The sequence below is a fragment of the Erithacus rubecula genome (assembly GCF_903797595.1).
Source record: "Erithacus rubecula genome assembly, chromosome: 1".
Lineage (NCBI taxonomy): Eukaryota > Metazoa > Chordata > Aves > Passeriformes > Muscicapidae > Erithacus > Erithacus rubecula.
Genome location: NC_136658.1, coordinates 26,566,032 through 26,590,010, shown reverse-complemented (window position 1 = coordinate 26,590,010; position 23,979 = coordinate 26,566,032). Strand labels below are relative to the sequence as shown.

The 23,979-nt window shown below is 44.8% G+C and overlaps 2 protein-coding genes across 2 annotated transcripts in view; one reads left to right on the top strand and one right to left on the bottom strand.

Moving 5' to 3' along the window:
• The window catches only part of EPHA1 (EPH receptor A1), a 34,184-nt gene extending 12,920 nt beyond the window's left edge, over positions 1 to 21,264 (bottom strand). The window contains exons 1-4 of the mRNA XM_079297605.1: positions 20,880 to 21,264; positions 17,802 to 17,869; positions 5,850 to 6,125; positions 3,790 to 4,180 (exon numbers count right to left, since the gene is read on the bottom strand). Of these exons, the coding sequence (XP_079153731.1) occupies positions 3,790 to 4,180; positions 5,850 to 6,125; positions 17,802 to 17,869; positions 20,880 to 20,946 (802 nt within the window). The 5' untranslated portion in view covers positions 20,947 to 21,264. The remainder of the gene's footprint in view (positions 1 to 3,789; positions 4,181 to 5,849; positions 6,126 to 17,801; positions 17,870 to 20,879) is intronic.
• C1R (complement C1r) overlaps positions 1 to 23,979 on the top strand; it is a 239,921-nt gene that overhangs the window by 67,465 nt on the left and 148,477 nt on the right. The window lies entirely within an intron of this gene.

Here is a 23,979-nt window from a genome sequence, read left to right as displayed (position 1 = left end):
TGTGTAATCCCTCAGGAGATCCCAATGGAGAAAACCATCTGTTCAGGAGCCTCACACAAATGGCTTACTGTGGTGGAGCATAGCACAGGGAAGGATTCTTTATCCAAAAGACAAAAAAACCCAACCCAGTCATTCCAAATATGTGACAGAGGAACAACACCTGAGGGACCTTGAAAACTTTCCACTAATACAGGCCAAAATGGACTAATCATCAGTCTGCAGAAGGGATGCTTAAAGAGCCCAGAAAAGAGAAACAATCACCAGTAAGAGCAACCAGCACCTTCTGATTCCAGGAAATGACAGAATCACTCAGGAAAATCTATCATTCTGAGATACAATCATGCAACTATGTGATTAATGATAGCAAAGGCCATTGAAAATAATTAAAAGGCTCAAGTATTGATTGTCACAGCCCAAAGAGATTCCCTTTATACTCCAGATCAAATCAGCTCTTTGAGAAACAGGCAGTAAAAGTTACTTTGATCTTCAGGCTGCTCACAACTGAGAGCACTTCTACATGCTGGACTGAAGATGAAAGTTTTGAGGCCTCCTGTCACTTTGCTCCAGCGTAAGATTGGAGAGCTCCTGACATTGGATCAGTTTGGGTCAGGAGATCTTTGATGTGAAAAACAAAGGAAGCACATGGCCACATCTTGTATAACACAGAGGCTCTGATGTTGCCTGTACAATACTACCTGCCACAGACAGGACACAACATACATACACTCTTATCAGGCTGAGACTAACTGCAAGTAAACCATAGAAATTTGGGGTTGGGAACTTTTCCAAGTGTCACAGAATCAGTTAGGCTGGAAAAAGATCCCTGAGATCATCAAGTCCAACCTGTGACTACCATGGCAACTAGACCATGGCACTAAGTGCCACATCCGGCCTTTCCTTAAACAACTCCAGGGATGGCAAATCCACCACCTCCAGGAGCAGCCCTTCTGTGAAGAAATTCTTCCTAATGTCCAACCTAAACCACCTGGAGACTACATCCTCTTGTCCTGTCACGACTTACCTGGGAGAAGAGATTGATCCCCACCTGGCTACACCCTCTTTTCAGGCGTTTGTAGAGAGTGATAGAGTCTCCCCTGAGCCTCTGTGCCAAACACCCCCAGCTCTTCCAGCCGCTCCTCGTGAGAGCTGTGTTCCAGAACAGGTAACTCCGACCCCAGGAGAGCCTCTGTTCCCCCAGTTCTGAGCTCCAGAGAACTCCAGCCCACCGCCCACATCTGCTGTGCCACCGGCGGTGCCGAGCTCCTCCGAGCAGGAGATGCCTTGCAGGGAGCAGAGAGGCCGGGGACGGGAGCCGCACGGGGCACTCGGGTGAAAGGGATAAACCCGGGAGATTCACCGGGTACTTGGGTCAAAGGGACAAACCCGGGAGATGCACGGGGTACTCGGGTGGAAGGGACAAACCCGGGAGATGCACGGGGCACTCGGGTGGAAGGGACAAACCCGGGAGATGCACCGGGTACTCGGGTGGAAGGGACAAGCCCGCAGCCGAGGGCAGGCGGCCGGCAGGGGGCGGGAGCGGCCCGCGGAGCCCGGCCCGGCCCCGCCCCGGGGCGGAGCGGCCCCGGCCCGGCCCGGCGCTGGGGCGGAGCGGAGCGGCCCTGGCCCGGCGCTGGGGCGGAGCGGAGCGGCCCTGGCCCGGCGCTGGGGCCGGGCGTGAGGACGGGGTTCTCCCCGCCCAGCCCCGGGGGTGCGGAGCTGTAGGGGCGGCTGCCCGCGGGCGTCCCGCCGGCAGCCTCGGCCCCCGCCCAGCCCCGCCGGCCCCCGGTTCTGCCGGCCTTGGGCACCCGCTCTGGGCGGCGCGCTGGGGAAAACAAGCCTGGGAAAGGGCCTGCTCAGCAAGCACCAGAGGCAGAGAGGATGGCTGGGGCGCTTCTGTTCTCCTTATTCCTGCAGGTGCCCCTCGTGAGTGTGGCGGGCAGCCCGGGAAGGCTGCAGGCACCAGGCCGGGACTCACGGGGAGGGAGCTCGGCTCGCCTGCCCCCGCAGAGCCCTGCGAGGAGCCGGAGACTGGCCAAGGCACAGCAGCCTCCGTGGGCACAGCAAATTACATACTGGAGGAAGTTAATCACGAGCTCTCGGTTTATGGCTGCAAAGTCTGAATGCTCTGGGACAGGCACAGCTTTTCTGGGACTGTGAGGTGGCTGAGCCATTCTGCACCCAGCAGAGCTCTACAGAGCTGGAAATTCACTGAGATATTGAGGGAACTACTTAAGGACCTGACCCTCTGGTTTTCTTTTGTCTCCTGTCCTGTAACAGAGGTCACGTTTTTTTCCATGTTAAAAAGCCAAGGTGCAGCTTTCCCCTTTTTTCCCCTCCCTACTCCAGGCAAAACTCAGAATCAGAATGACACTGCCAGGTCTTCCATCCTGTCACACTTTATATGTCTGAAGAAGCCCTCCTCTGTTCTGAGGACAAAGTAAAAGCTGTGATTTCAGTCTTTATCCTGAGCTGGATTGCTCACAGTCCATTGCACAGTCTGGTCTTTTCTGCTGAGGGAGCAGATCCTTAGATATCCCCCTGCATTCACCTTCTCCCCTGATGCTCCAATAAGACACTATGGTGGTCATGAAGTATCTCTCCCTACTCCTGCTAGGTTCTCCCCTCTTCCCTTCCTCTCCTGCGAGACCTCCCCAGTCCTTACTAATCCTGTAAAACATACTTCTGGCTGCAGCTGTACTTGGGCGGAGTGGGATGAAAGCACAGATGTAGAATGAACCTGTGCTGTGATAGCAGTCGAGGCTTGTCCAGACATGACAGCTTCCCTGCCCCTTCCCAGAGGAGTGCTCTCAGGAGGGCGGGGAGAGCTCTGTAGCACCTAAGTGGAAAAACTGGCTGAGCTGCGCAAGGAAAGGGGATTGCTGGAAGAGGGCAAGGATCTTGTGCTTCAACCTTCTCCAGCTCCTCAAGGAAAACGAGCAGCAAACAGTAGGAAATCACAGAGACATCAGATCCCCATAGCAGAGCAAAGCAGACACAGGGCACCTGCTGAATCTGAGAGCACTGTGGGGATCCCTATGGCCTTAGCCTCGTGCCATACAGCTCTGGCAACAAGAGATCTGCTGTCTTTTACCTCTCTCCCTGCAGTTTACACATATCACCCAAAACATCACTCATGTCGAACTAAGTTGCCTTTAGAAGCTGAACCTTGTGCCCTCTGCAGCCAGAGGAGAGCCCTGCACTTATTACTGCAATAGCCCTTGTTTGCTGTGACTCCAGCACCCTGGTGACTCTTTTGCTTGCTAATTGTTCTTCAGAAGAGCAGGCACCACGGTATTGCGCAACATGCTCTACATGGTTTCCCATGGCAGAAGAGCCATCCCAGTCCAAGATGAACAAGGGACAGAGGAGAAACCTGTCCCCTCTGCCTCTCAGCTCTCTAGTCAAGGGACAAGTACCCTGCTCTGTGTGTCTGACCCATCTGCCCTGGGAGAACAAGGCTGCTGTTCAAGGGTTGAGAACCAGTTGTTGAGTGAGTCAGTGTCAATCACATAGTTACAGCTCGCAGAAACTAGCTCCCGAGCTGAAAGCTCCTGGATGAAGCCCAAGAGGGAGTGGAGAGGTGTGTGCAGGTCTTACAGCTGACACATGAGGAGAAAAATCACAACTGAAAAAGAGAAGTTTAGGAGAAGGAGAAGGTAAGGACAAGGAAACATACAAAGGAGAGGTAGACCACACGAACTCTCGATCCCACTTTCTGCTTACAGATACTCTGATCTCCAGCTCTCTGGAACCTCTCCCATGGCCTACAGCTAGTGTCTGCATACTCACCTACGCAGCTCCCATCGACTTCCTCAAACCCCACAGCACAAAGGCATCGGCCCACTGGTACCAGCCACTCCCCGTCAGTGCTGCAGTGCATCCTGGGGGGAGAGCCCACTTCTTCAGCTGCATACTCCACGCAGACCCCAGGCACTTCTGTCAGCCCCTCTGACCCTGCCAGCGTCTCTGGGAAGCGCGCCAGGCCGCGTACCGCCTCCGGACAAGTCTTGTAGTACACTCGGACAGACACCATCGCCACACAGGCCCCGGAGTTCTGGAAAGCCAGGTAGAAGCCCCGGCGAGAGAGCTTCCCAATGGGGCACACTTCTGTGTTCAGCTGCATGGCCCCCGACTCGATGTCTCTGCTCGTGAAACTTCGATCTGCTGCCACAGTGTTGAGCTACATGAAAAACAGAAAGACAACTGCTTTACCATCTGAGCAGGCCACAGCAGCTGAGATACTCATGCCTCTCAAGACTTTATTACACTAAGGCCTTTTAGGGACTGTCTGGTCAACTAATGCCACTGCACTGCATGCTTTCTTTGCATTTGGAAGAGGTGTTAAAAATGGGGTGGGCATCTTTTCCTTCCTCTCTACCTTCCATCCATCATCTCCTTCAACTGCTTTGTAGTCATTCACTGATCTTCTCCTGTACCCTGTCTTCTGAGATTTCAGAGGTCTTTAGGAACTGCTCTTTACAGGAGCAAATCTCTTTTCTGTGATAGTTGTCTTTGTTTAAAATCGTATACAGTAAATTCAAAACACCACTCAAGAGCTGTGCTTTGAAACCAACCAGGGAATCACAGCCACCTGGTTTTAGGCTGTAGTTGCTGCAGTTCAGATCATCTACTGTAAGGTGCTCCTTCCACAGCACTCAACATATTTCAGCAACATAGGTACTTGGATGAAAAATGTTTCCATGCTTTTACATTCCCACTGCCTTTGCAAACAAGGGATAAGAGTGAATGAGTGCATGAGAATATTTTCCATGCTTGAGCAAATGGGAAAGGCCTCTGTGACACCATGTGACATGGAAGAGCTGGACTGCAGGTGGGGTAGCCTTTCTTCTTGGTGGGAGAGCCTGATAACTGATCCTCTCCTCCGCAGGCCCCTTCCCACTGTACAACACCACCCACTCCTTGTAGTTGGATGGGAGATGAAAGGCTCTGCAGAGCAGCTGCATTTGGCAGGGATCATAAGGCATGTTTAGGAGTTGTGGAGGTATCACACAAACTCATGTTGCAGGCTGCAGGGGAGGTGGAGGAGCACTGGGTATGCAGGAAGGGTATCCTCCTTCCAGAGTTTTGCTCTGCCTGTGGTGGCCTTCACTACTCTTTGTTTCCATCACATCCCATTTAAACTGCAAAGGAAAGGGCAGACAAATAATTTAGGTCTGCGGCTTCTGTAGAACAGAACTGGCTTAGAGAATTTCCTCAGAAAAATAAAAGAAAAAAACAGAGGTTCTCTATTCTGCAATTCCAATGTTTCCATGGCAAGAGAGAACAACACTGAGGAGACCAGCAGGTAAAATACAGCCACGCTAAATATCTTCACACCAGGGAGAATTTCACTGTAGCAAACCATCACCTCGAGGTTTATGAAACGAGACCCTATACCTCATGGCAATCAGAGTAAATAATCAGGACCCCTGATACCTGAACTGGATTCTGTTCTTTGCTTGGTTTAATATTGTTTTATTCCTTAAGGCAAGTAAAATTCCTTTGGTCTCTGCTTTACTTTTCTAAAAATGTGTGACCATCTATCCCTGTCACAACCCTTTAGAATCCTTACCTGTGTTGTGTCTGGTTAAATAAGAGGTTATGCAGAACACAAGTCTGATCTCATTTGAAACCTCCTATGCCTCCTGTGGCAAAGACTGCTCTGAGCATCACAGAGGGCACTTAGGGTAAAGTTTACTCTAAGGACAACACTTACTATCCGTGCCCTTCCCCAGATGCTGGTTCTCCTGGCCTGTCCCAGCCAGCAAGACACACCTAGCTTAAGCTGAAAGATATGACAAGTTTAAGCTGAAAGATATGACTCAGTCTTCAGCCCCAGCAATACAGACCTTGGTGAACAGTGGGCGGCGGAACTGGATCCCAACATCTTGTTCAGACTCCATGTAATAGAGATTGAAGGTCTCTTTGCAGGTCACCACTTCACCTTTGAAGCTCTTGCAGTCCCTTACAGTAAACTTTAGCTCCACATAAATGCGTGAAGCTGCCTCACCCCGATAAATCCAGTTGGTGCGAAGCCAGTGATCGGTGTCACCTTCGGAAAGCACACTGCAGTCCTGGTACATGTAGATCGGGGTACCATTTATCATCTGCTGCACTTCACTCCACTGCCCCCAGGGGAGAAGAAAACACATACTCTTAACAGATGTGAGAAACAAGTTTCACTTCAAATATGACAAAATCTTGCCTAAAAATCAATTCTTACACAGGGTTCAGAGCTCAAAGCCTGGCCAGCTAAGAAGTCTTACACTCAGACAGAGCTGCATCTGGTCTAGAGCCCCATGGCTGCCTAAACTCTGTACTCAGGGAGCAAAAAGGATCTTGCAATTATGATCCGACTTACATAGATCTTTGTACATCCCTTTCATCCTACCTTGGTTCCAATTTACTTCTTTCACACACAGCCTTATCTTGGAGAATGAGAAAAAGACCCACTATTGGGTCAACCATTGAGTTGGGTCCCATGCATTGGCTGCTTCTCTCTGCCACAGTTTACATTCAGGGTGAACAGTAGGTCCTACCAAACCAGGACTAATATCTGCCCCTGGAAATAATGCACAGCATTTGGGGGTAAGAGAAAAGATGGCCTGGCATAATGGAAAGGTAAATTGCAGAAGGACTGTTCTAGAGCATGCACTCATTAACTTGGAGTTCATGCTTTTTTAAGTGGGATGTTTTGCAAAACCTAATTTAACTATTAAAACTCAGTTGATTTTCCTGACTTCATATTGCATTTAGGTTCTGCGTCTTCCCCAGGCAAGTAATGGCCAAGAGGAGGACATGGGCCTAGCTGGTTGTATGACCTTACTAATACTGTTTGCATGAATCTAATAAAGTTTGGTACTGATTTTAATATACACTTTTGCCAAATTTTAGGTGGTTCTAGTTTTTCTTTCCATTCCACAGGTCAGACACAAAATGTAAAGAACATTCTCTTTTGAGTAATTCACACATGAGAACTGTAAATTTGGAAAGCAAGGTTTTCTCCACAGGGAAAATAACTTACATCCTTTTTCCCCTAATGCTAAGACAGACATTCTCATTATGCTTTAAATGTTTAATCAAATTAAATTGAACCAAGTGCCCACATAAGTACTGGCACAAGTTTAAGCATCTTGGTTTTAAATCACACCCCAGGTTAAGATGCAATTTAAACAAGGCCTCAGTCTCTGTGTTACTCCAGACTTGTCAAATCTCATGGGCTGAGCATGAGATTCACACATTTCTTCAGCACCACCACCTCCTGTGCTCACAGCACAACAGCTTGTCTCCCTGCAGACCAGGTCACTCTGCTAGTGGAATACAAGAGATGGACTCACAGAGTGCCAAAGGGGCTCTGTGTTCAATGAGCATACTTAGAGCATACCTCCTAAACAGCCCCACTCTAAAAAGTATTGGAGAGCTTTCTCCAAGCCAGCAAGTCCTGCTGATAGCACAAACTCCTCTCTGGATGATTTCAGCCTCTTACCTAAGTGCACACTAGCAGTCTCCTCCCAGGAAGTTCTGGGGATGGTGTCTATGTGTCCCTTCTTGTTCCCTTTTTTTCTCCACATAATTAATCCCCAGTGTTACCCCACCCACTTAATCTGATCCAGCTGGCATAGACCTGCAGCACCCAGGATTTACACTTATTTCATTCACTGAAGGTCAAAGGATTTATGATAACAAAACAAAAGTCTGACAAATCAATCCCAATTGAACAGAAGGGGCAATCACTTAATGACCTCTTGCAGTCTTTAACTGAAAACCTGGAAAATGTTGCAGGACTGAATTTACAATGCATCCTGAAGTATACTGAAGTAGAAGAAAAGAAGTTAGGAAGAAGAATAATAGTAAACTAACTTTCATATACTACCAAGGTTATGACTGGCTTTTAGAAGTATTTTTCAATGTGTGTCTACCTGGGAAAAGCATAATTGCATTTGGAGGCTGAGAGTTAGACAACTTTCTATTAGCAGTTTATCCTAAGGCAGTACCACAGACAAGTGTCACCAGAAAGTGTTTTTTGCATGTCTCATTGAAAGACATGAGCTGTTGTGGTGCTCATTCCAAAAATACATTTTCAAAACTTACATTATACAGGACCAAAGTTTCATTTTCAGTGGTGACAACTCTAGCAAAAAAAAAAAAAAAAAAAAAAAAAAAAAAATCCTTTAAACACTACTGCTGGAAAAAAAATCCAATTGCTAAGCCTGGTATTTCTTAGCTCATCTCAGCCTACCTTCTTCCAGACTCAGTTCTTCAGGGCAAAGATGCTTGGCACTGACAATTACACAGTTTCATATGCAGTGTGGTGCGAAGAAATAACAAGGGAGTCAGACATGTTTTTTCTAGACTCTACTGCTGATGGGTAAAGGAAGTAAAATGAGGATATTATTTATGCTAACAATACAGAACTATTGTTAAATATGCTTCTGACTTCTTTTCATTATTCAGTGAAGCTTTTAAATTCAAAGTAGTAGAGGAAAACTGTTACATACAACATTTAATGAAAGGGTGATGAGACCAGAAGTTGCCAGGCAACTCTCCCATCCTCAAAGAATCTGCTGCAAAATCAAAATGTATGTCTCTGATTTTTAATGTAATGTTCTTAATAAATACGTGTGGTAAAGTCTAGCTGGATCAATATTAATTACTTGCCACTGCAGTTTGTCTGCCAATGGCATTGAATCAACCTTCTTTGATAATATAACTTTTTACCCACTTAATTCAAGACATTGTTGCCTTACTCCAGTCACCAGTTGGCCATAGGAAGGGCAACATACTTCTAGAAGTGGAGAACAGCATTAGTCAGACTTCCTTATTTTATCAGTGAGTGAATTGGCAGTTTTTTTGATGTAAGAGAAAACATTTTCATGAGATTCAGAATCATAGAAAGATTTAGGATGGAAAGGACCCTTGGAGATCATCTAGTCCAATTCCCCACTCCAAGCAAGCTAAGGAATTCTTAAAGTCTTTGCATGCTATTCTTTAAGATCCCTTTTAAACTCTCTTCTTTTTTAAGTTAGAGTCTAAACTGTCCTTAAACTAGTCTTCAAACTCTTAAAATCTTTTAGAATTCTTTAAAAATTTCTAAGAAAACAAGTGCCAATGCATTTAGGAGAGCACCATAGGTTAGCAGTTTGGCTTCCTAAAAGGTCTAAGGGTGGAGCCATTGAATTTGAGAACAAACAAGTTTTCTGTACTTCTCAGAAAATCATATACTAACACAGACACCTAGTTCCAGAGGTTTGTTCTTGAAAATCTTGGTGCTATAAATTATTCCAGCACAGCAATTAGATTCAAGTGAATAGCAAGCTCAATTCACAATGTCAACCTCAATGCAATGGTACTGTGTCAATAACCTCAAAACATTGCCAGTTCGGGAAAAAGCGGAAAAAAGAAAGCAATTTTCCTCACATTGGTTCGATTCCATATAAAGAAAGCTGTCTTCATAGAGGCCATGCAGAATTACTTCAATGACAACTTGAAAGGGCACCAATAGATATTTGTAGTAAAGAGTATTGGTTTGGTCTGCCATGTGAGTAAAAATCCAAAGATATTTATAATAAAGATAAGATAAAGAATGTGCCTTTTAATATCTGCCTTTATAGACTCTGAAATGATTATACAGTTTGAAGCTCTGAAGCCCATGGAAGGCTTACTCTGATTTTTCTCTATAATGAGCTTTCTTTAGACTAGCTTTGTGTCAAGGATCCTATCTAGGACAAGCTGTGATTCCTTCATCCATCTGTGAGCTCCTTTTCTTAGGACCTACCATCAGGTATAAGATGAAGACAGCTTGCACATCTTGAAGCCACTGTCTCGGGCTTTGCAGGCATCAATTAAGTGGACTCATTTGGTTTTAGCCTTTTTTAGGTGGGGAAAAAAAAGAAGGAAATGAGTTTTTTATGTTGACAAATACAAATTTCATCCCTGCTAATGGAGAGGGAGGCAGCAGACTGTGACAGTATTGCAAATTTCAGGTTCAGGCTGGAGTCAGAAGAGCTTGTGACTCACACTAAGAATACTGTCTCCATCTCCAGCTTGCCAGGGACTTGCCCTTTCTCCTTTCAGAAAAGAGCCTGCCTGCTGTGACCTCTATCTCATTTGCTTTCACATTAACTTAGCACAATCTGTGGTCTGCAGACCACCTAGGAAAAGTTACAGCAATACTTTTAAGGAACTTAAGCAAAAGCAAGGCAAGCATCTAGCCAGTAGGCTTATAGTTACTAAACTAAGATGCATGTCTCTATTGGAATAGTTTATAAGAATTCCTAATGGAAAAGTCAAAGAGTTCATATGCTGAAATCCAGTAACTTGTTTAACTTTGGGTTACAAATTTCACTAAGATGAAAAGACCAGCCAAGTTAGTAAAGCCAGCTACAGTGTATCTATGCATAGAAAGTGTGTCTCAATCTCATTTAATTTTCAACAGAATTGAGATGCCATTAAATGTCTTCAGGAAGAAAAACTGCAAGCCCCCAAACCAGTGGCAATATATCACTGGTGTGCCAAGCCTGAAACCAGCTAGGAGAACATGTGCCTCTGAACAGTTTTTATCCCCTTTCCCTGTCTGCAATCTTGCCTTTGCAGTGTCTTGCCTTTTGTACAGTAGCATTTGCATGCTACCATGACCAAAACACCTTCCTGGAACAGATTCAGCATTGAAGGTAATTACAGCTGTGCTACAATCATAGTGCAGTTTCCTCAGAGGAAAGCTGGTGACAAGAGAGGCACCTTGCTGGCACCTGTCTTGATACAGTGAAGAGCTTCTCTTCAGCTGAAATACACGTGACAAAAATTTGTCAGGAGGCAAGCTGGACCAGCCAACCAAAAATAGCATCACCAGAGTGGTGTATTCTAGAATTGAAGCTCCTATGACCCTTTACTGAAAGTTTCTCAATACTCTTTGAAGTTCTTTGCTGGTGTGGAAGACAATTTAGATGATGATGATGATGAAAGAAGCGTGGTGACATCTAGACACTTCATGCGTCCTGTAACTTCAAATCTGAGAACAGCTGAGGCTGCTCTTATTTCTTTGATCATTTGGCTATGGTCAGGCAATTTTAATTTCATCACATCATCATGGAACCTTTGACACAACTGAACACAGAAGAGATGTTTGCTTATCTACAGTATCTTTATGGGTGGGATGATATATTTTTTCACCGCAATGATCCACTGGTTATTTTCAGGGAGGAGCAACTCCATTATGTAATTACTCGTTCTTTAGGGCACTAGCACATAGGTCTCCATCCCACCCATGTCTTTTCAATTTAACTGGTACTCATGCTCTTCTGGGAAGATAAGGTGTTAATGTGAGATACTGAGCACCAGTGCATTGATTACAGAACCTGTTTACCAAACACAGGTTCTGCTGTCTGCTCATTCTCTTAACTGCCTGACCACATTAAGGTCTTGCATGAAAACAGTTCTGGTCACAAGAGATGGTGCTAGATGAGCGATAATGATAGTCTAGTGCAACTTCACCTAGCTGGTTTGGAACACTTGTTTTGTATATACCTGTTTTACTAACACTCACGGTACCAATAGTTACAAAAAGGACAGGAGTGAAAAATCAGATTTGGCATCTTAAGAGTTCAGAATTCATGGCTAAAGCTGTATTACCAATAAACCAAAGGTTAGCTCTTACGTTATTTTTGCATTAAATCGCATAGGTTCCATTGTAAATTGAATGATTTTTTAAATTTTTTCAAGGTAAAGGGCTTAATATTGTGAGCTGTGGTTTTGTATGGTGTGTCAAGTGTACCTCTAGTGTTTACAGAGAAGCTGGAAATGAGTCTGATGGTGATGGGCAATACTTGCTCTGTTTGTCTAAGTTTCTTTAAAGAGGGATCAGATGGAATCTCACACAGGGATGGGGTAATTATGCCTTGATGATGATCAAACCTGCCTGGAGAAAAGAAGCTGCAGGAGATGGCAGCCTGAAAGTCATATGAGGAGCTGGCAATATTCAAGTGAAGCAAAGAGAAGCCAGACACTAAGCCTTGAAAACAATGGAAATAATGTTCTAAGAAATAAATTGTGGGAATATTTTTCTGCAGATCTGCCTCTGAGATGGTGAGAATTACAGTTCAAAGCATAGGTTCATCCTTCGAGGACACAGCAGGCAACAAAAGATGTAAAGCCTTTTCTTTTTAATTGCTTGCCTGCAAACTCACCAGTATTTTAGTTGGTATTATAACAGAAGTTGTTTTGTTTGGGTTTTCTGTTTGTTTGTTTGGCTGGGTTTTTATTATTATTGTTATTATTATTATTATTATTTTAAATAGCCTGTTAGTCTTCTTGGAGGACCATGCTATAGGCAGGTTAATCTCCAAGCTCCAGCTGACTTGTGCTGCCTTTGTGTTGACACGAGGAAGTTCAGTCAACCTTGTCCACTCATTCAGCAGCTATAAAAGAGTGAAGCAGCTTTCTGACGCTGCCAGGCAACAGGGCTGTCACCACCACAGTGCCTGAGCAGCCGTGGTGATGAATGTCATGGCTGTACAGCATCTTCACTTCGGCTCACAACATGCTCTTTTCTGCCTTCAGGTCACAACACTGAGTGCACTGGCCAAGATTGTTACTTGGGTCTCTGGCAGTGACCCCATCCTAGGCTTCCTAGTTGGTGGATCATGCAATCTGACCTTTCCTATAGCTGTTAATTTACACTTCACTTGTTCTCATCTCACAAACCAGTGAGATGTGTTCCCCCTTGTCACACTTCCAAGTAAAGTATATCTAGATGTGCATAACAATTTTTTTCCTTCTCTCCCAAATTGACACAAAATAACTAATTTTCAATCAATAGGATATCATCAACAAATATCTCTCCACCAGTTCACAGATCAACAGCAGCAGGTCATGTCAGGATACAATCCTGAAGGCAGAGCTGTTCCCATTTCCAGGTAGTTGTTTACTAAGCATTTTTCCCTTATTTCTATACAGATGCTGTTCACTTGGAGGAGCTAATCCTCTATGCCTGATACCTAAACTGGGAGCAGTGAGGTGTGCAATGCTAGTCTACTCCAGCTTCAGAGGTGATGGCACTCCTCTGAGGTAGCTCCTAAAGGATATGCATGAACAACAGTTGTGGGAAGAGGTGCACAGAACAGCTTTCCTGATGGCTGTTTTTCACACCACCTTTGGATGCTACAAAAAGCTGACTGGCTGTGACTCTTCCAAGACTATCTGAGTAAGAGGTTATTGAGTCTGACTAAGTGAACTACTCCAGTTTAACAAGATAGGAGTGCTGTGCTGGAATTGCTTGCAGGTTGAAGGCTATGTGCCCCACAGCACTATTTCCTTCATGACCAGGACTATCTGTCTGACCAAGAAGTGGAGGAACAGAAACCAGCCATCAGCTGATACCAAAATCTGGGACCGCTGAGTCTGGTGGAACACAGCCTCACCTTGCTAGAGCCTGACGGCATCTAAATGTTATGGTGTGGTCAGTGATATAGAAGTTGCTGACAGGTCACAAGCACTTGATCTAGTCTATTACCTAAAAAATTATCAGTGTAGAATTTGAACTATGCCTGGGCTTTAATAAGACAACCACAGCATTAAAAATATATATATTTTCTTTTCCCTTATCAAATTGTATTTGCATAACTTTGGCAGTTGCCAAATAATTAAACTTTCCATAGAACATAAGGTACCAAACTCAGAACTCTTATTCCTGAGCAAGAATCACATAATTTCCAAAGTTTTCAAGTGTTTTTGGAGCCATGATAGTTGTAGTTAGGGGCTATTCATTGATAGCCTTTGGGACACATTAGGCACTGGCATTACATGCCCATCCATAGTCTTGTTTGAAAGTAGACTTCAGAAAAGCTGAGCAGTGTGCCATGCACATTGGGAAACTGGTAGAAAGCTTGGAAGTGACAGCAATGCTTTGAAGTATGTGTGGAAGCAAGCAAGAATATGGAATAGGCAGGGAAATAATTATGTCCTCCTCCTCACTGTGAATAAAAGACTGAAAACAACAGCAGCCTGAAAAGGAGACTAAGAAAATTGTTTGGAAGCTTTAATAATGCTATGACCCATGCAGGAATGTAAGTTGGAAAAAAATAAGCTCCACAAACCAGCTACCAGCTGAGAACTGATCTTTGCCAAACTTTTAATATATAATAAATAAGGCACAATTTGGCAGCAGTAGAGTTCATATGATTCCTGAAATAACATACATACAATTTAAAAACAGTTACCATGAAAAAAGATCCTTTCACAAGCAAAGACAGCTATGGAACTGGTGAAAGCATATCTCCCAAGAAAATGTAGCAGCTAAAAAAGGATAAAGTGTGTTTAATTTACAATTAATTGAACAATATAGATAAGGTCATATTGATAAGCCCAGTGTGCAGCATTCTCCATCACAAATGGCTTGGAACTTAAGTAGTCACATGTACTCATGGAGGTATGACTGGATTATGCAAATACTATTCACATACAGAGAAACTGTAAATCGTGGATAAAAGGAAAATTTCAAGATATGCCCACAATCTGAGAGTGAGATAATCACAGCATTGAAGACAAATATTGGCTTGCTCAGTATGTTATATCATAGGTCTACATAAATACAGAAAATTTAGAAAATAAATACAGGCCTACAGGATACAGAAAATCCATAGGAATAGATACATATTACATGATTACATAAAACCATGAAAAAAAATTAAAACATAAAATCAGGAGGACCTTTTGTGCCTGGGCTAAAAAATTCAAGCTCAGAATTCTAATGAACAAACCATTCTAATTTATCACACAAATGCAAAAATTCAGGCAGGAAAGGACCTTTGGTTCTCTGCTCAAATAGCCTGCTCAGAAGGCTGACTTCAAAGCTGGGCTGGGGTAGCTTAGGGCCTTGTCTATTAAATGCAAAATGCAGGAAGAAAGCATAATTCTTCATCACAATCTGTTCACAGCTGATGTAATTATATTTGAAAGCAAATTAGTGATTAATAACTTTTTATACTGTTATTTTACAAGCTGCCAAGAAGCAGTGCCACTATGCCTGATAAGTGAATTTGTTCTTGATTGGATTTGAGAGGTCCTTTTTGAACAGTTTCAGTGGTATCTGAAACCAGTTCATGTAGCTAGGCTGTTTGTGCAGCATGAGGAGTCTTAAAGAAATGTGAGAGCAAGCAAGTTCTGTACTCCTGACACCTTCAAAGTGGCCATCATTGGCTTTCCAACATATCTTAAAAGGTGGAAATCTACCACTAGTACTGTATTACACCTCTCTGTGCCCACCTGATGTTGCTGTGGCAGAACTTCAAAGCCAGAAAAGAATTATCAAGGTATATGTTAGATGATGGAGGAGGGGGGTGGTGGGTGGTAAGGTAGATAAAAGAGGATTGTAGGAACTACAATCTGCCTCTTTAAAAGCCTAGTTTCCAATAATAGCCTAAAATGGATGAAACCCTTTCTAAATAGCTACTACAAAGCAAGCTAGCACAAATCTTTTAATAAACAAAACTCTACAGACACTTTACTTAAAGTACAGAGACTTTCAGTCAATGGCTACCCTTAAGCTTAGGCAAGATGCTTGCTAATGTGGTGCAGAGGTTTTGAACTACTGAAGTGCTGTCCAAAACTGAGTGGTGTTCTCAGGCTTAGCCTGTGTGGTAACAGGAGCATTGCCTACCTTGGATACAGCCAGGTCTGGCTGAAACAATCACACCTGCCAAGCCACTCCATCCTCTGTCATTGGCTGCAGGTGAGGAGAAAACAAAGGTGTAGTTCTGCCTCCACAGACTCAGCCAGCCTCTTCTGGGCTATGCCTCAGGGGCCTTGTCCATATAAAGCATGAAAATTCCCCACAGCAAATTCCTGCTCTGTGCGATAAGTATATTGACACAATTCCAGCTCGCTGATGGGAGATCTCCAGCATCTGAGGCTAGGCACAAGTAGCAGTGTTACAGGCAGGACACCCTTCAGCTCTGCATGCAACACAGCTCAGATGTTTCCAGCCTGTTACTAATCAACCTAGGCTGATTATTCAGTACCAATCTTGGCTCTTTTTTTGTCAAAAAATGTTCTGAATTAATTTCCGGGGTTTTTTTTGAACATATTTAATTCTTCATTTTGAAGGAATGGTTTCAGAAACACCTGTTCAAAGTTCAGATTGCAATAGAATCAGCCATTGTTCCCTTTTTGCTTGTGGCAATTTGTCAGACTTCCACCTAACAGTTACTGGGAAATGATGTAATTAGACAAATCTCCTCAAAAGACTTGCTCATGAGAAGTCAATGAATCTATTCTTCATCTTCTGTTGTTTAATCAGTCATCCATATCCTGATCTGTTAGTTTTGATTTCTCTCAGGCCATGTTCCCCCAAAATTTCAACAATTCTCAGTTACAATTATATTTTGAATATACATATTTTAAAAAGCAAATGTAGCCCAAGCAGGAGGATTTGCCAACTCCACACACTGCCCTGAACCTACTGTGCAACACTCAGATGCTCTGTAATAAAGGTTTTCTTTTCTTTCTATCAGATTTTTTTTATTTAGGAGACATTTTCACTTGTTTTTTTCAATCTTTTCAAGAGACATGTTCATCCTGAACATGCCTGGAGCCTAGGATTGGGGTAAAATTACCACACAGAGAGTTGATGAGACAACAAAGGGAACAATGGGCAAAACATGATCTACATGTATGTTTCACTAGGGCACCTGTTTTGAGCAGGGTGTAACAATACTACTAATAATAACCAAAACAGCTTTACTAATGAAACAAATGCAGTTATGCCAGTGTAGGAGAACCTCATTGTCTGGCTCTACTTCACCCAGCAAGGCTACAGAGAAGGAGGAGGCTGGGGTGGATTTAAACATTACAGAGGCAAGTTATGGAAATGAGTTAGGAACAGGCTGAACCCAGTCTACTTTAGAACAGGAAGGGTGAAGATTCCCCACTGGAAAGCTTGGGACTTGCTACAAAGACAAGAGCATGGATGAGGAACTGAAACTGTGTATTAACATATGTGCTAACTACCTCAGCCTAGTCCCTAAATTCCCTTTTCTTTGTGCCTTCCTTCCACCACTCCCACAGCACTGCTGCCAAAAAGGAAACCACCTTCACTGATGTAGGTTGTGACACCAGAGGGACTGCTCCACTATGCTTCATGCAAAATAGCTGCACTTGTATAAAAATAGCTGAGAGTTCAGCAGTCTTTTGGGGTCCAGTGTTCCAGTGGTTTTGGGAGTATATTTTGAAGCACTTCCATCAACTCAATTTTACAGTCACAAAACAAAGGGAAATTCCTCTCTCATTGTCAGCTGTGTGGACCAAACACTACAGATTGGTGTGAAGTCCGAGAACCTTGCAGCCCACAAGGGCAGAGTGCTGCCCCATGAGTTAACAGTTATTTCTTCAGTCAGCTGCTGAATTAAAAAACCTATAATGTGTTTCTAATTTCTTGAGAGACTCAAATAAATACTTTTGTTCTGCTTGTTTTCCTGGGGGAAAGAAAAAATTATGTGCAGCATGACAGGATGAAAAACTGGGTGATGATTTGATTTTTTCATTTTCTTCATTGCTTTATTACTTTATGGAAGAAGTATATTTCAAGGATATGTTTAATTATACTGGAAGGCAATAGGCATCAATCTTTAAAAAGTTGGCTAGGGGTGAGACTGCATAGGTGAAGGGAGAGACTTAAAAAGCCTAAAGTTCTTAGGAGGGGGTGGAGTCTCAGAAGCACAGTTACCAGAGGTAGGGTGAAATTCAACAAGGAATATATTTTTCCATCAGTTAGTACTGCCAGTGACCCTTCCTTGAATGTGGGTACTCACCCCTACTTCTGGAGGGTCTGGAAGCCAGCCCAGTTCACCCTGTGCAGTGCTTGTGTCAAGTAGATCCACTGAAAACCAGAAGAGAGTGAAAAAATAAATCGGTGACCCAACTCATATGGCCCACGGAATGCTTTCATCCTTGTTTTGTCTAAGAAGGTAAAGCCTGCATTTCCTCTCTCAACCCCCCCCATCCTTTGAAACCTTTCACGTTCTAAAAGCATGACTACATGAAGGACAGAAAGATACAAGACAGGGCACCTTGTCAGGAGTTAAAAATTCTTACTAATATATGAGACCTCCTCCTGTACACATCCAAAAAATGCAACCCTGACCAATTTTAACACTTCCTAAAACTGTCCCAAAAAAGGAAGAAGGAGTCGGAAGCCTATTCAAATGGGAACCCGGCATTAGCAGCTGAACACATCTTTCCTTGAAATAGGAAGGCAGCAAACTAAATGGCTGAAGAGGAAGGCAATCAATTAAATTACCAACACAAAAGATCAATCAGTGTCGCCTGGAGGGACTATTCAGTACTTGAAACACAGTGGGAAAGTACAGAGTCAGTGTGAAGTTGTAGAAGGGACTTTCCATTGTCACAGTACCCAAAAGCCAGGAGATGCATCAGTTGTGCAAATTTATGAGCCCCCTACTTCTGACTCAGACTGTCCACTAGCTGACGATGGCCTAGGAATCATTTAACCCTCTCCCAACCTTCCGACTTATCTGGCGGGACATCGAGAGAGCAATGGCTCCGGCCATAGCATGGCCACCTCCTGCGGAATTGCAGGGATGCTTTAAGCCTTGCTGCTGGAGTCGTGTGACAAAGGAGAAAATCATTGGTATGTTCATTTTTAGCCCTCAAAGAATTTGAAAATGTGATCACAGTTTGGCCTAAAGTTTTGATCTGAAGACACATTAAAAATGTGTCACTTTGTAGGCAAACATTGGGAAGGCAGAGGAGTTGGAATAAGACATATTGTGGGATGTGCCGCTTCCTGCCTGCCTTTGGGTCTGCCGGTGCTGCCAGCATAGGCTACTGGTTTCTGTGCACCTATCCAAGTCCCAGCTTGGGAACACAGGAAACAGGAAAAATTCTTTAGATTCCCTTTTAGATTCCTGTGGGTGTATTCAGAGGGGTCGTTTCTAAACATCTCAGAAAAGAATTTGGGGGTGAAAGGTAGGAGTGGGGAGATTTTTAAATGGCATTTAAATAACCAGGCTTCCTCCCCCTCATCTGACTGTTTTACAAATACTCCCTGCCAACTATAAGTAATAGTGTAAAGTGCAGATCAGCAAGAGTCCTGTGGAATGAGGAAGCAGGCTGTGGGCCCAGAATCAGAGATAAGAGGGATTGCTCTGCTGTTCTCTCCTCTGAAACACCCTTTCAGGACTGGGAGAAGGGAAAAGCAGGAACCCAGGTTTTGCAAGTTCGAAGTGTTCACAGCATGGTCATATGGCAAAACCTTCCTAGCCACAGACTCCCTGTCCAGACAAGGCTCCTCATTCACTTCCCCTCTAGTCTCAATCTATTTATTTGAGATAATATTCTTTTGTGGTTAGCTCCAAAAACTTCATCACCCAGGTAACATCTATGCCGTAGTCCCATCCTCTCCAGGACTGAAGCAGCAATGTGGAAGTGAGAGGGGCTGCATGGCAAGCTCTAGCAGAGCAAGGGAAAATGAACTTGGAAGTGGCCAGGACAGGAACCTGGCAGAGTCCTTGTGCCATGCTCTGCACTGCCAGCAATGGCAGCTCCTTCAGCCTCTGAGTGCCCACTGGAGGGACCAAGTCCATTGCCAAGAAGTACTTCTCAAAGTGAATCCCACAACGGGAGTTCTCCACGGAAAGGATGATTGAGTCAGTAAGACTAGAGAAGCAGAGGAATACCAGTACCCAGGGACTACTAGCTCTCTGGTCCTCAGCTTTGCTGCCAGGAATCTCACGTGGCTGTCCAGCCATAGGGGCGGAGGTATCCCCAAAAAGAAGAAAGGCTTCAGATAAGAGAGGACGCCGGGAAAATGAGCTGTTTCCCAGCTAGACAAGTTAAGGAAGAGTGGATCACAGACACACACAGCCCAAATGAGATGGCTGAGATAGGGGAGAAGCTGGCAGACAGGTCCCTGGCTGTTACTGCCAGCTACTGGTCATGCTGCTGGAAGTGAAGCCTCCCTGGTGCCACCTGACATTACTTCTCACCCAGGCTGGCCCTCTCCACTGCCAACTGCATCCACCATGTAGCTGGATCCTTAATAGAAACGTGCTTGTCGAGGACAAAAGATCACTCAGCACTGGCAGAATCAGAGCAGAGCCCATGGCTGAGCTGCCAGTTATGACAAAGTGCCTCAATCGAGAGCCCGCAGAAGAGGGAATGCTGTCCTTGGGATGGAAAAGCCCCAACACCTCTTGCTGTACAAAACAGAAGCCTCTGGCAGGAATTGACTGCAGAAGGATGTAGGAAACAAAGCAGAGATTTACACTTCTCTCACCCCTCTATTAAAAGTTACCATTCTCCCATGTTTCATAACCACTGTGCAACTACCAAGATGGAAGGAAATCACTACGTCTAATGAGAGAAAGTGATACAGAGAAGGGAAACATGGAAGCCTAAAGAGGTGGAAGAGAAATTTTTAAAGCCCAGCTCTGTCTTCCAGGAGTAGAGTAGGTAAAAGACTCTCGATAAAATGACTGTCCGCTTGCTCACAAGGGTTAACTCCTTAGAGGGCTTCATGAGGAAACTGCGGGGGTGTTGCCAGAGGAGGGGAGAAACTTTCTGAGTTTGTGTTTAAACTTGTTATCTGCAAGGCCCGTCTTTGAGGGAAACAGGAGCAGAATTCTCTTGGAACACGGGATATGCCGAGCCATTTGTGCTTCAGCTGGGAGATGAAGGAAGGGCAGAGCATACCTGGGCTTTCACGGAGCCACCGAGATTGGGATGGGCTGGCCAGGCCGTGCCCCCACAGCCCGTCCCTGGCCCCGGGCGCTCGGAGGTGTCCCTGGGTCCCCGTTCCCTGCCCCTCAGCGAGCCGGCTCTCGCTGCGCGCCCCAGCCCAGCCCGCAGGCTGAGGGACCCACGCTTACCTTCCTTCCCGTGCGCCTCGGGAGGCAGCAGAGCCCAGAGCAGGAGGAGCCCGAGGGAGAGCTCCATGCCGCCGCTGCAGGTGCTCAGCCGCGGGCTGGCCGGCCAGGGGGCCCGGCTGGCAGCCCCCGCCGGCTCCGGCCTCCGTGCCCGGGCTGCCGCGGGCAGCGCATGGGCCGCTCCCGCAGTGCCGAGCGCGGCCCGCACGTTGCACAAGCGCCCGCCTGGCCCACGGTGGTGATGAAAGGCGAGTGGGTGGAGAAGCCTTACTGCCTTTACCTGTTCTAAGGGGCTGGTCACAGACTTCCCATCTGGCAGGCAAATAAACCCACCTTTAAGGCAGCCACCTCTTTCCTGGGAGCCTCCCTCCACCTTTGCTCCACTCCCGTAAGAGGCTCCCGATTGCCACCTCCTGGGCGGCCCTCGCCGTCCTTCCCGGCCCGGCAATGGCTTTAAACTGAAATTTTAGGAAGAGATTCTTCGAGGTGGTGAAGTACTGGAACGCGTTGCTCAGGGAGGTTGCTGCTTGTTCGAGGCCAGGCTGGATGGGGCGCTGGAGCAATCTGGTCTAGTGGAAGGTCTAATTCCAACCCCCATGGCAGGGCAGTTGGGAAGAGATGATCTTCCAGGTCTCTTCCAAGCCAAACCATTCAGTGATTGTGTGATTTATAATAATGGGGCTAAAACCACTGGGCCATCCTCACTGGATATGTTTAGGAAATCCATCTGTACACAGGGAGAGCCCATTTCATTCCCAAGCATGTCACAGTGCAACAGTGATACGACTTTGTCTGCCAGAATTACTGTTTTTCATTCAGTAAGCTCCTCACAATATCTGCTTTTCAGCAAAAAAGAAATCATGGGAGAGGAAGCAAACTAGAAGGATTCTTTCTCTGTGTAAGAAGACATCATGGGACTTTTAGTTTTCTTCCTGAGGGACATAAATATGAAAGAACTTGCCTTTGTTCTGTCCCTTCTGGCATTCATCAAAGATGTTACTCCCACCCATACACAGCTATTGCACTCTTCCCCGTAAAATACAGATGGTATTACTACACTTACACTTGCTGTACAGCTGCATTCCTCCTGCTCTCTTCCTCCTCCTCCCCAAGGAAGGCTAAAGAAAGGACCTTGTCAGGTTGCTTAGAGAGACTGGGGGATCTCCACCCTTGGAGTTGTTCCAGATTTGCCAGGACATCCACGAACAACATAGCCACCTCTGGAGTCAGCCCTGCCCTGAGCAGCATTTGGGTCTGTGGACTCTCTGAGGGCCCTTGCATCTAATCTTTCAGTGAATTCTGTGATTCTCAAACCATGCATCTTGAGAAAGCAAGATCTATCCCAAGATGTCTGAACAGAGACAAGATATATTTCGGAACAAATGGTTACAATACTAAGCTTTAAATTTTACATAGCACGTGAAGTAAAATGTAGGTGCAAATAATTCAAATGTAAGTTGCATTCAGAGTAGTTGTACCTTAAATTTGTTACTGTTTAATCCTGTCTAAACTTCTCTTTATCAGTCCACAGTGCTAAGTCTCCAACTTTCATGCCTATGTTTCCCCCACATTTGAGTGGCTCGCATTGCAGGAGTAACATAAGGCTTTTTGGCCTACAGCCCATACCTTGAGTTTGTGCTGGGGAAGTGTGTCCATTTAGGTCTTCATTTGTGCAGTTCTCTGCTTTCTCCAGTCTGTGATGTAGCAGTGGGGCAGACAGACCCACAGCTAATTTCTCTGCGATGGGACAACATAGGCAAGGCCTACATGGACGTGAAATGGGAAAGAACCATTTACAACTGGAGGATAATGCTTTAGGCCAGGCCAGGAGGAGCTCATATCCTTCCTCAGGTAAAAAACAACAACAATAAAACAAACAAACCAACCCTAAAAAGCCAGTGTTGAGGCTTGACATTTGGTTCCTCAGGGCTAACAGAGTTTGCATCTGTAAAATCCCAGAAGTTACATGTTCTGGAGTGAAGAGCCTTGGGATTCCCTATCTTAATTTCACTGCAGATACTCAGAACATTTGATCTAAGGAGTAGGCAGGAAGCAATTTAGTAGGGCTTACTGGAAAACATGGCCTAAAATACAATTACTTTCTTTTTCTCCCCCTTGTAATGTTGGTAGATGGGGATCAGTTGGGGTTTTCCATATAATGGTGGTCAGAAATAATATTTATTGCTTTACAGTTTTTCAGATTGGAGATCACCTAGTGTAACTCACAATCAGAATGTGTGTAGAATGATGGTGAAACAAAACATGATCTAATGTTACAGCAGGATCAGGATCTGAAGAAAATCTATCAACAAGTGGAGCACACAGAAGTAAAACTACCAAATGCCTAGAACTTTGCAGATATCTGTAAAAGCTCTTTATATTGCTGTCCCCTGTGTCCTCTGCATCAAAGTGTAGATCCAAAGGGTAAACAGAGGCTGTAGCCAGTAGAGTGAGTACCACACATGCATTTTAATACTCAGTATTTCATTCAGTGTTATTCTGCTTGCACATCACAAATTTGGATTTTGTCTTTGGAAATTGTTGGGTAAAATTAATTCTCTGACTGTTGAGTAAAAAAACACAAACAAAAACATGAACAACAAACAACTAGAACAAACAAATAAATAAAAACAAATAAACAAACTGACAGAGCTTAATTTAAAAAAATCTTTTTATGTTTTGTTTACAGTCATATTCTATGATTTACATCTCCACAGCCTCTCACTCTCATGGTTTCCCCGTGAGCATCCTGTCTCTAGCATGCATCTTGGTGTTAAGAAGATAACTGCATCTTTTTAGCTTATTCTCAGCATGTTTTTGGGCTGAATCTCATCCAGTCTTTCTTGTCCCTCGGAGTATTTCTGAATTGCAGGACACATATTTTCCTTCCATTTCCCAGTATCCTGTTTTGAGTATCACTGTGATTAGGTATCCAGCTGGAAAATATCACCACACAACACACCTGGGCTTTCCTCCTACAGCTATGTGGGCTTGTGGTGAGGGAAGTGAGGAGGAAGGCTGTGCACCAGGTCTTGTTTTGATGAGCTGTTGGGAAAGTCAAAGGGCACTCCCAAGGCTGAGTTGGGACGTGCTTCTTTTGAAC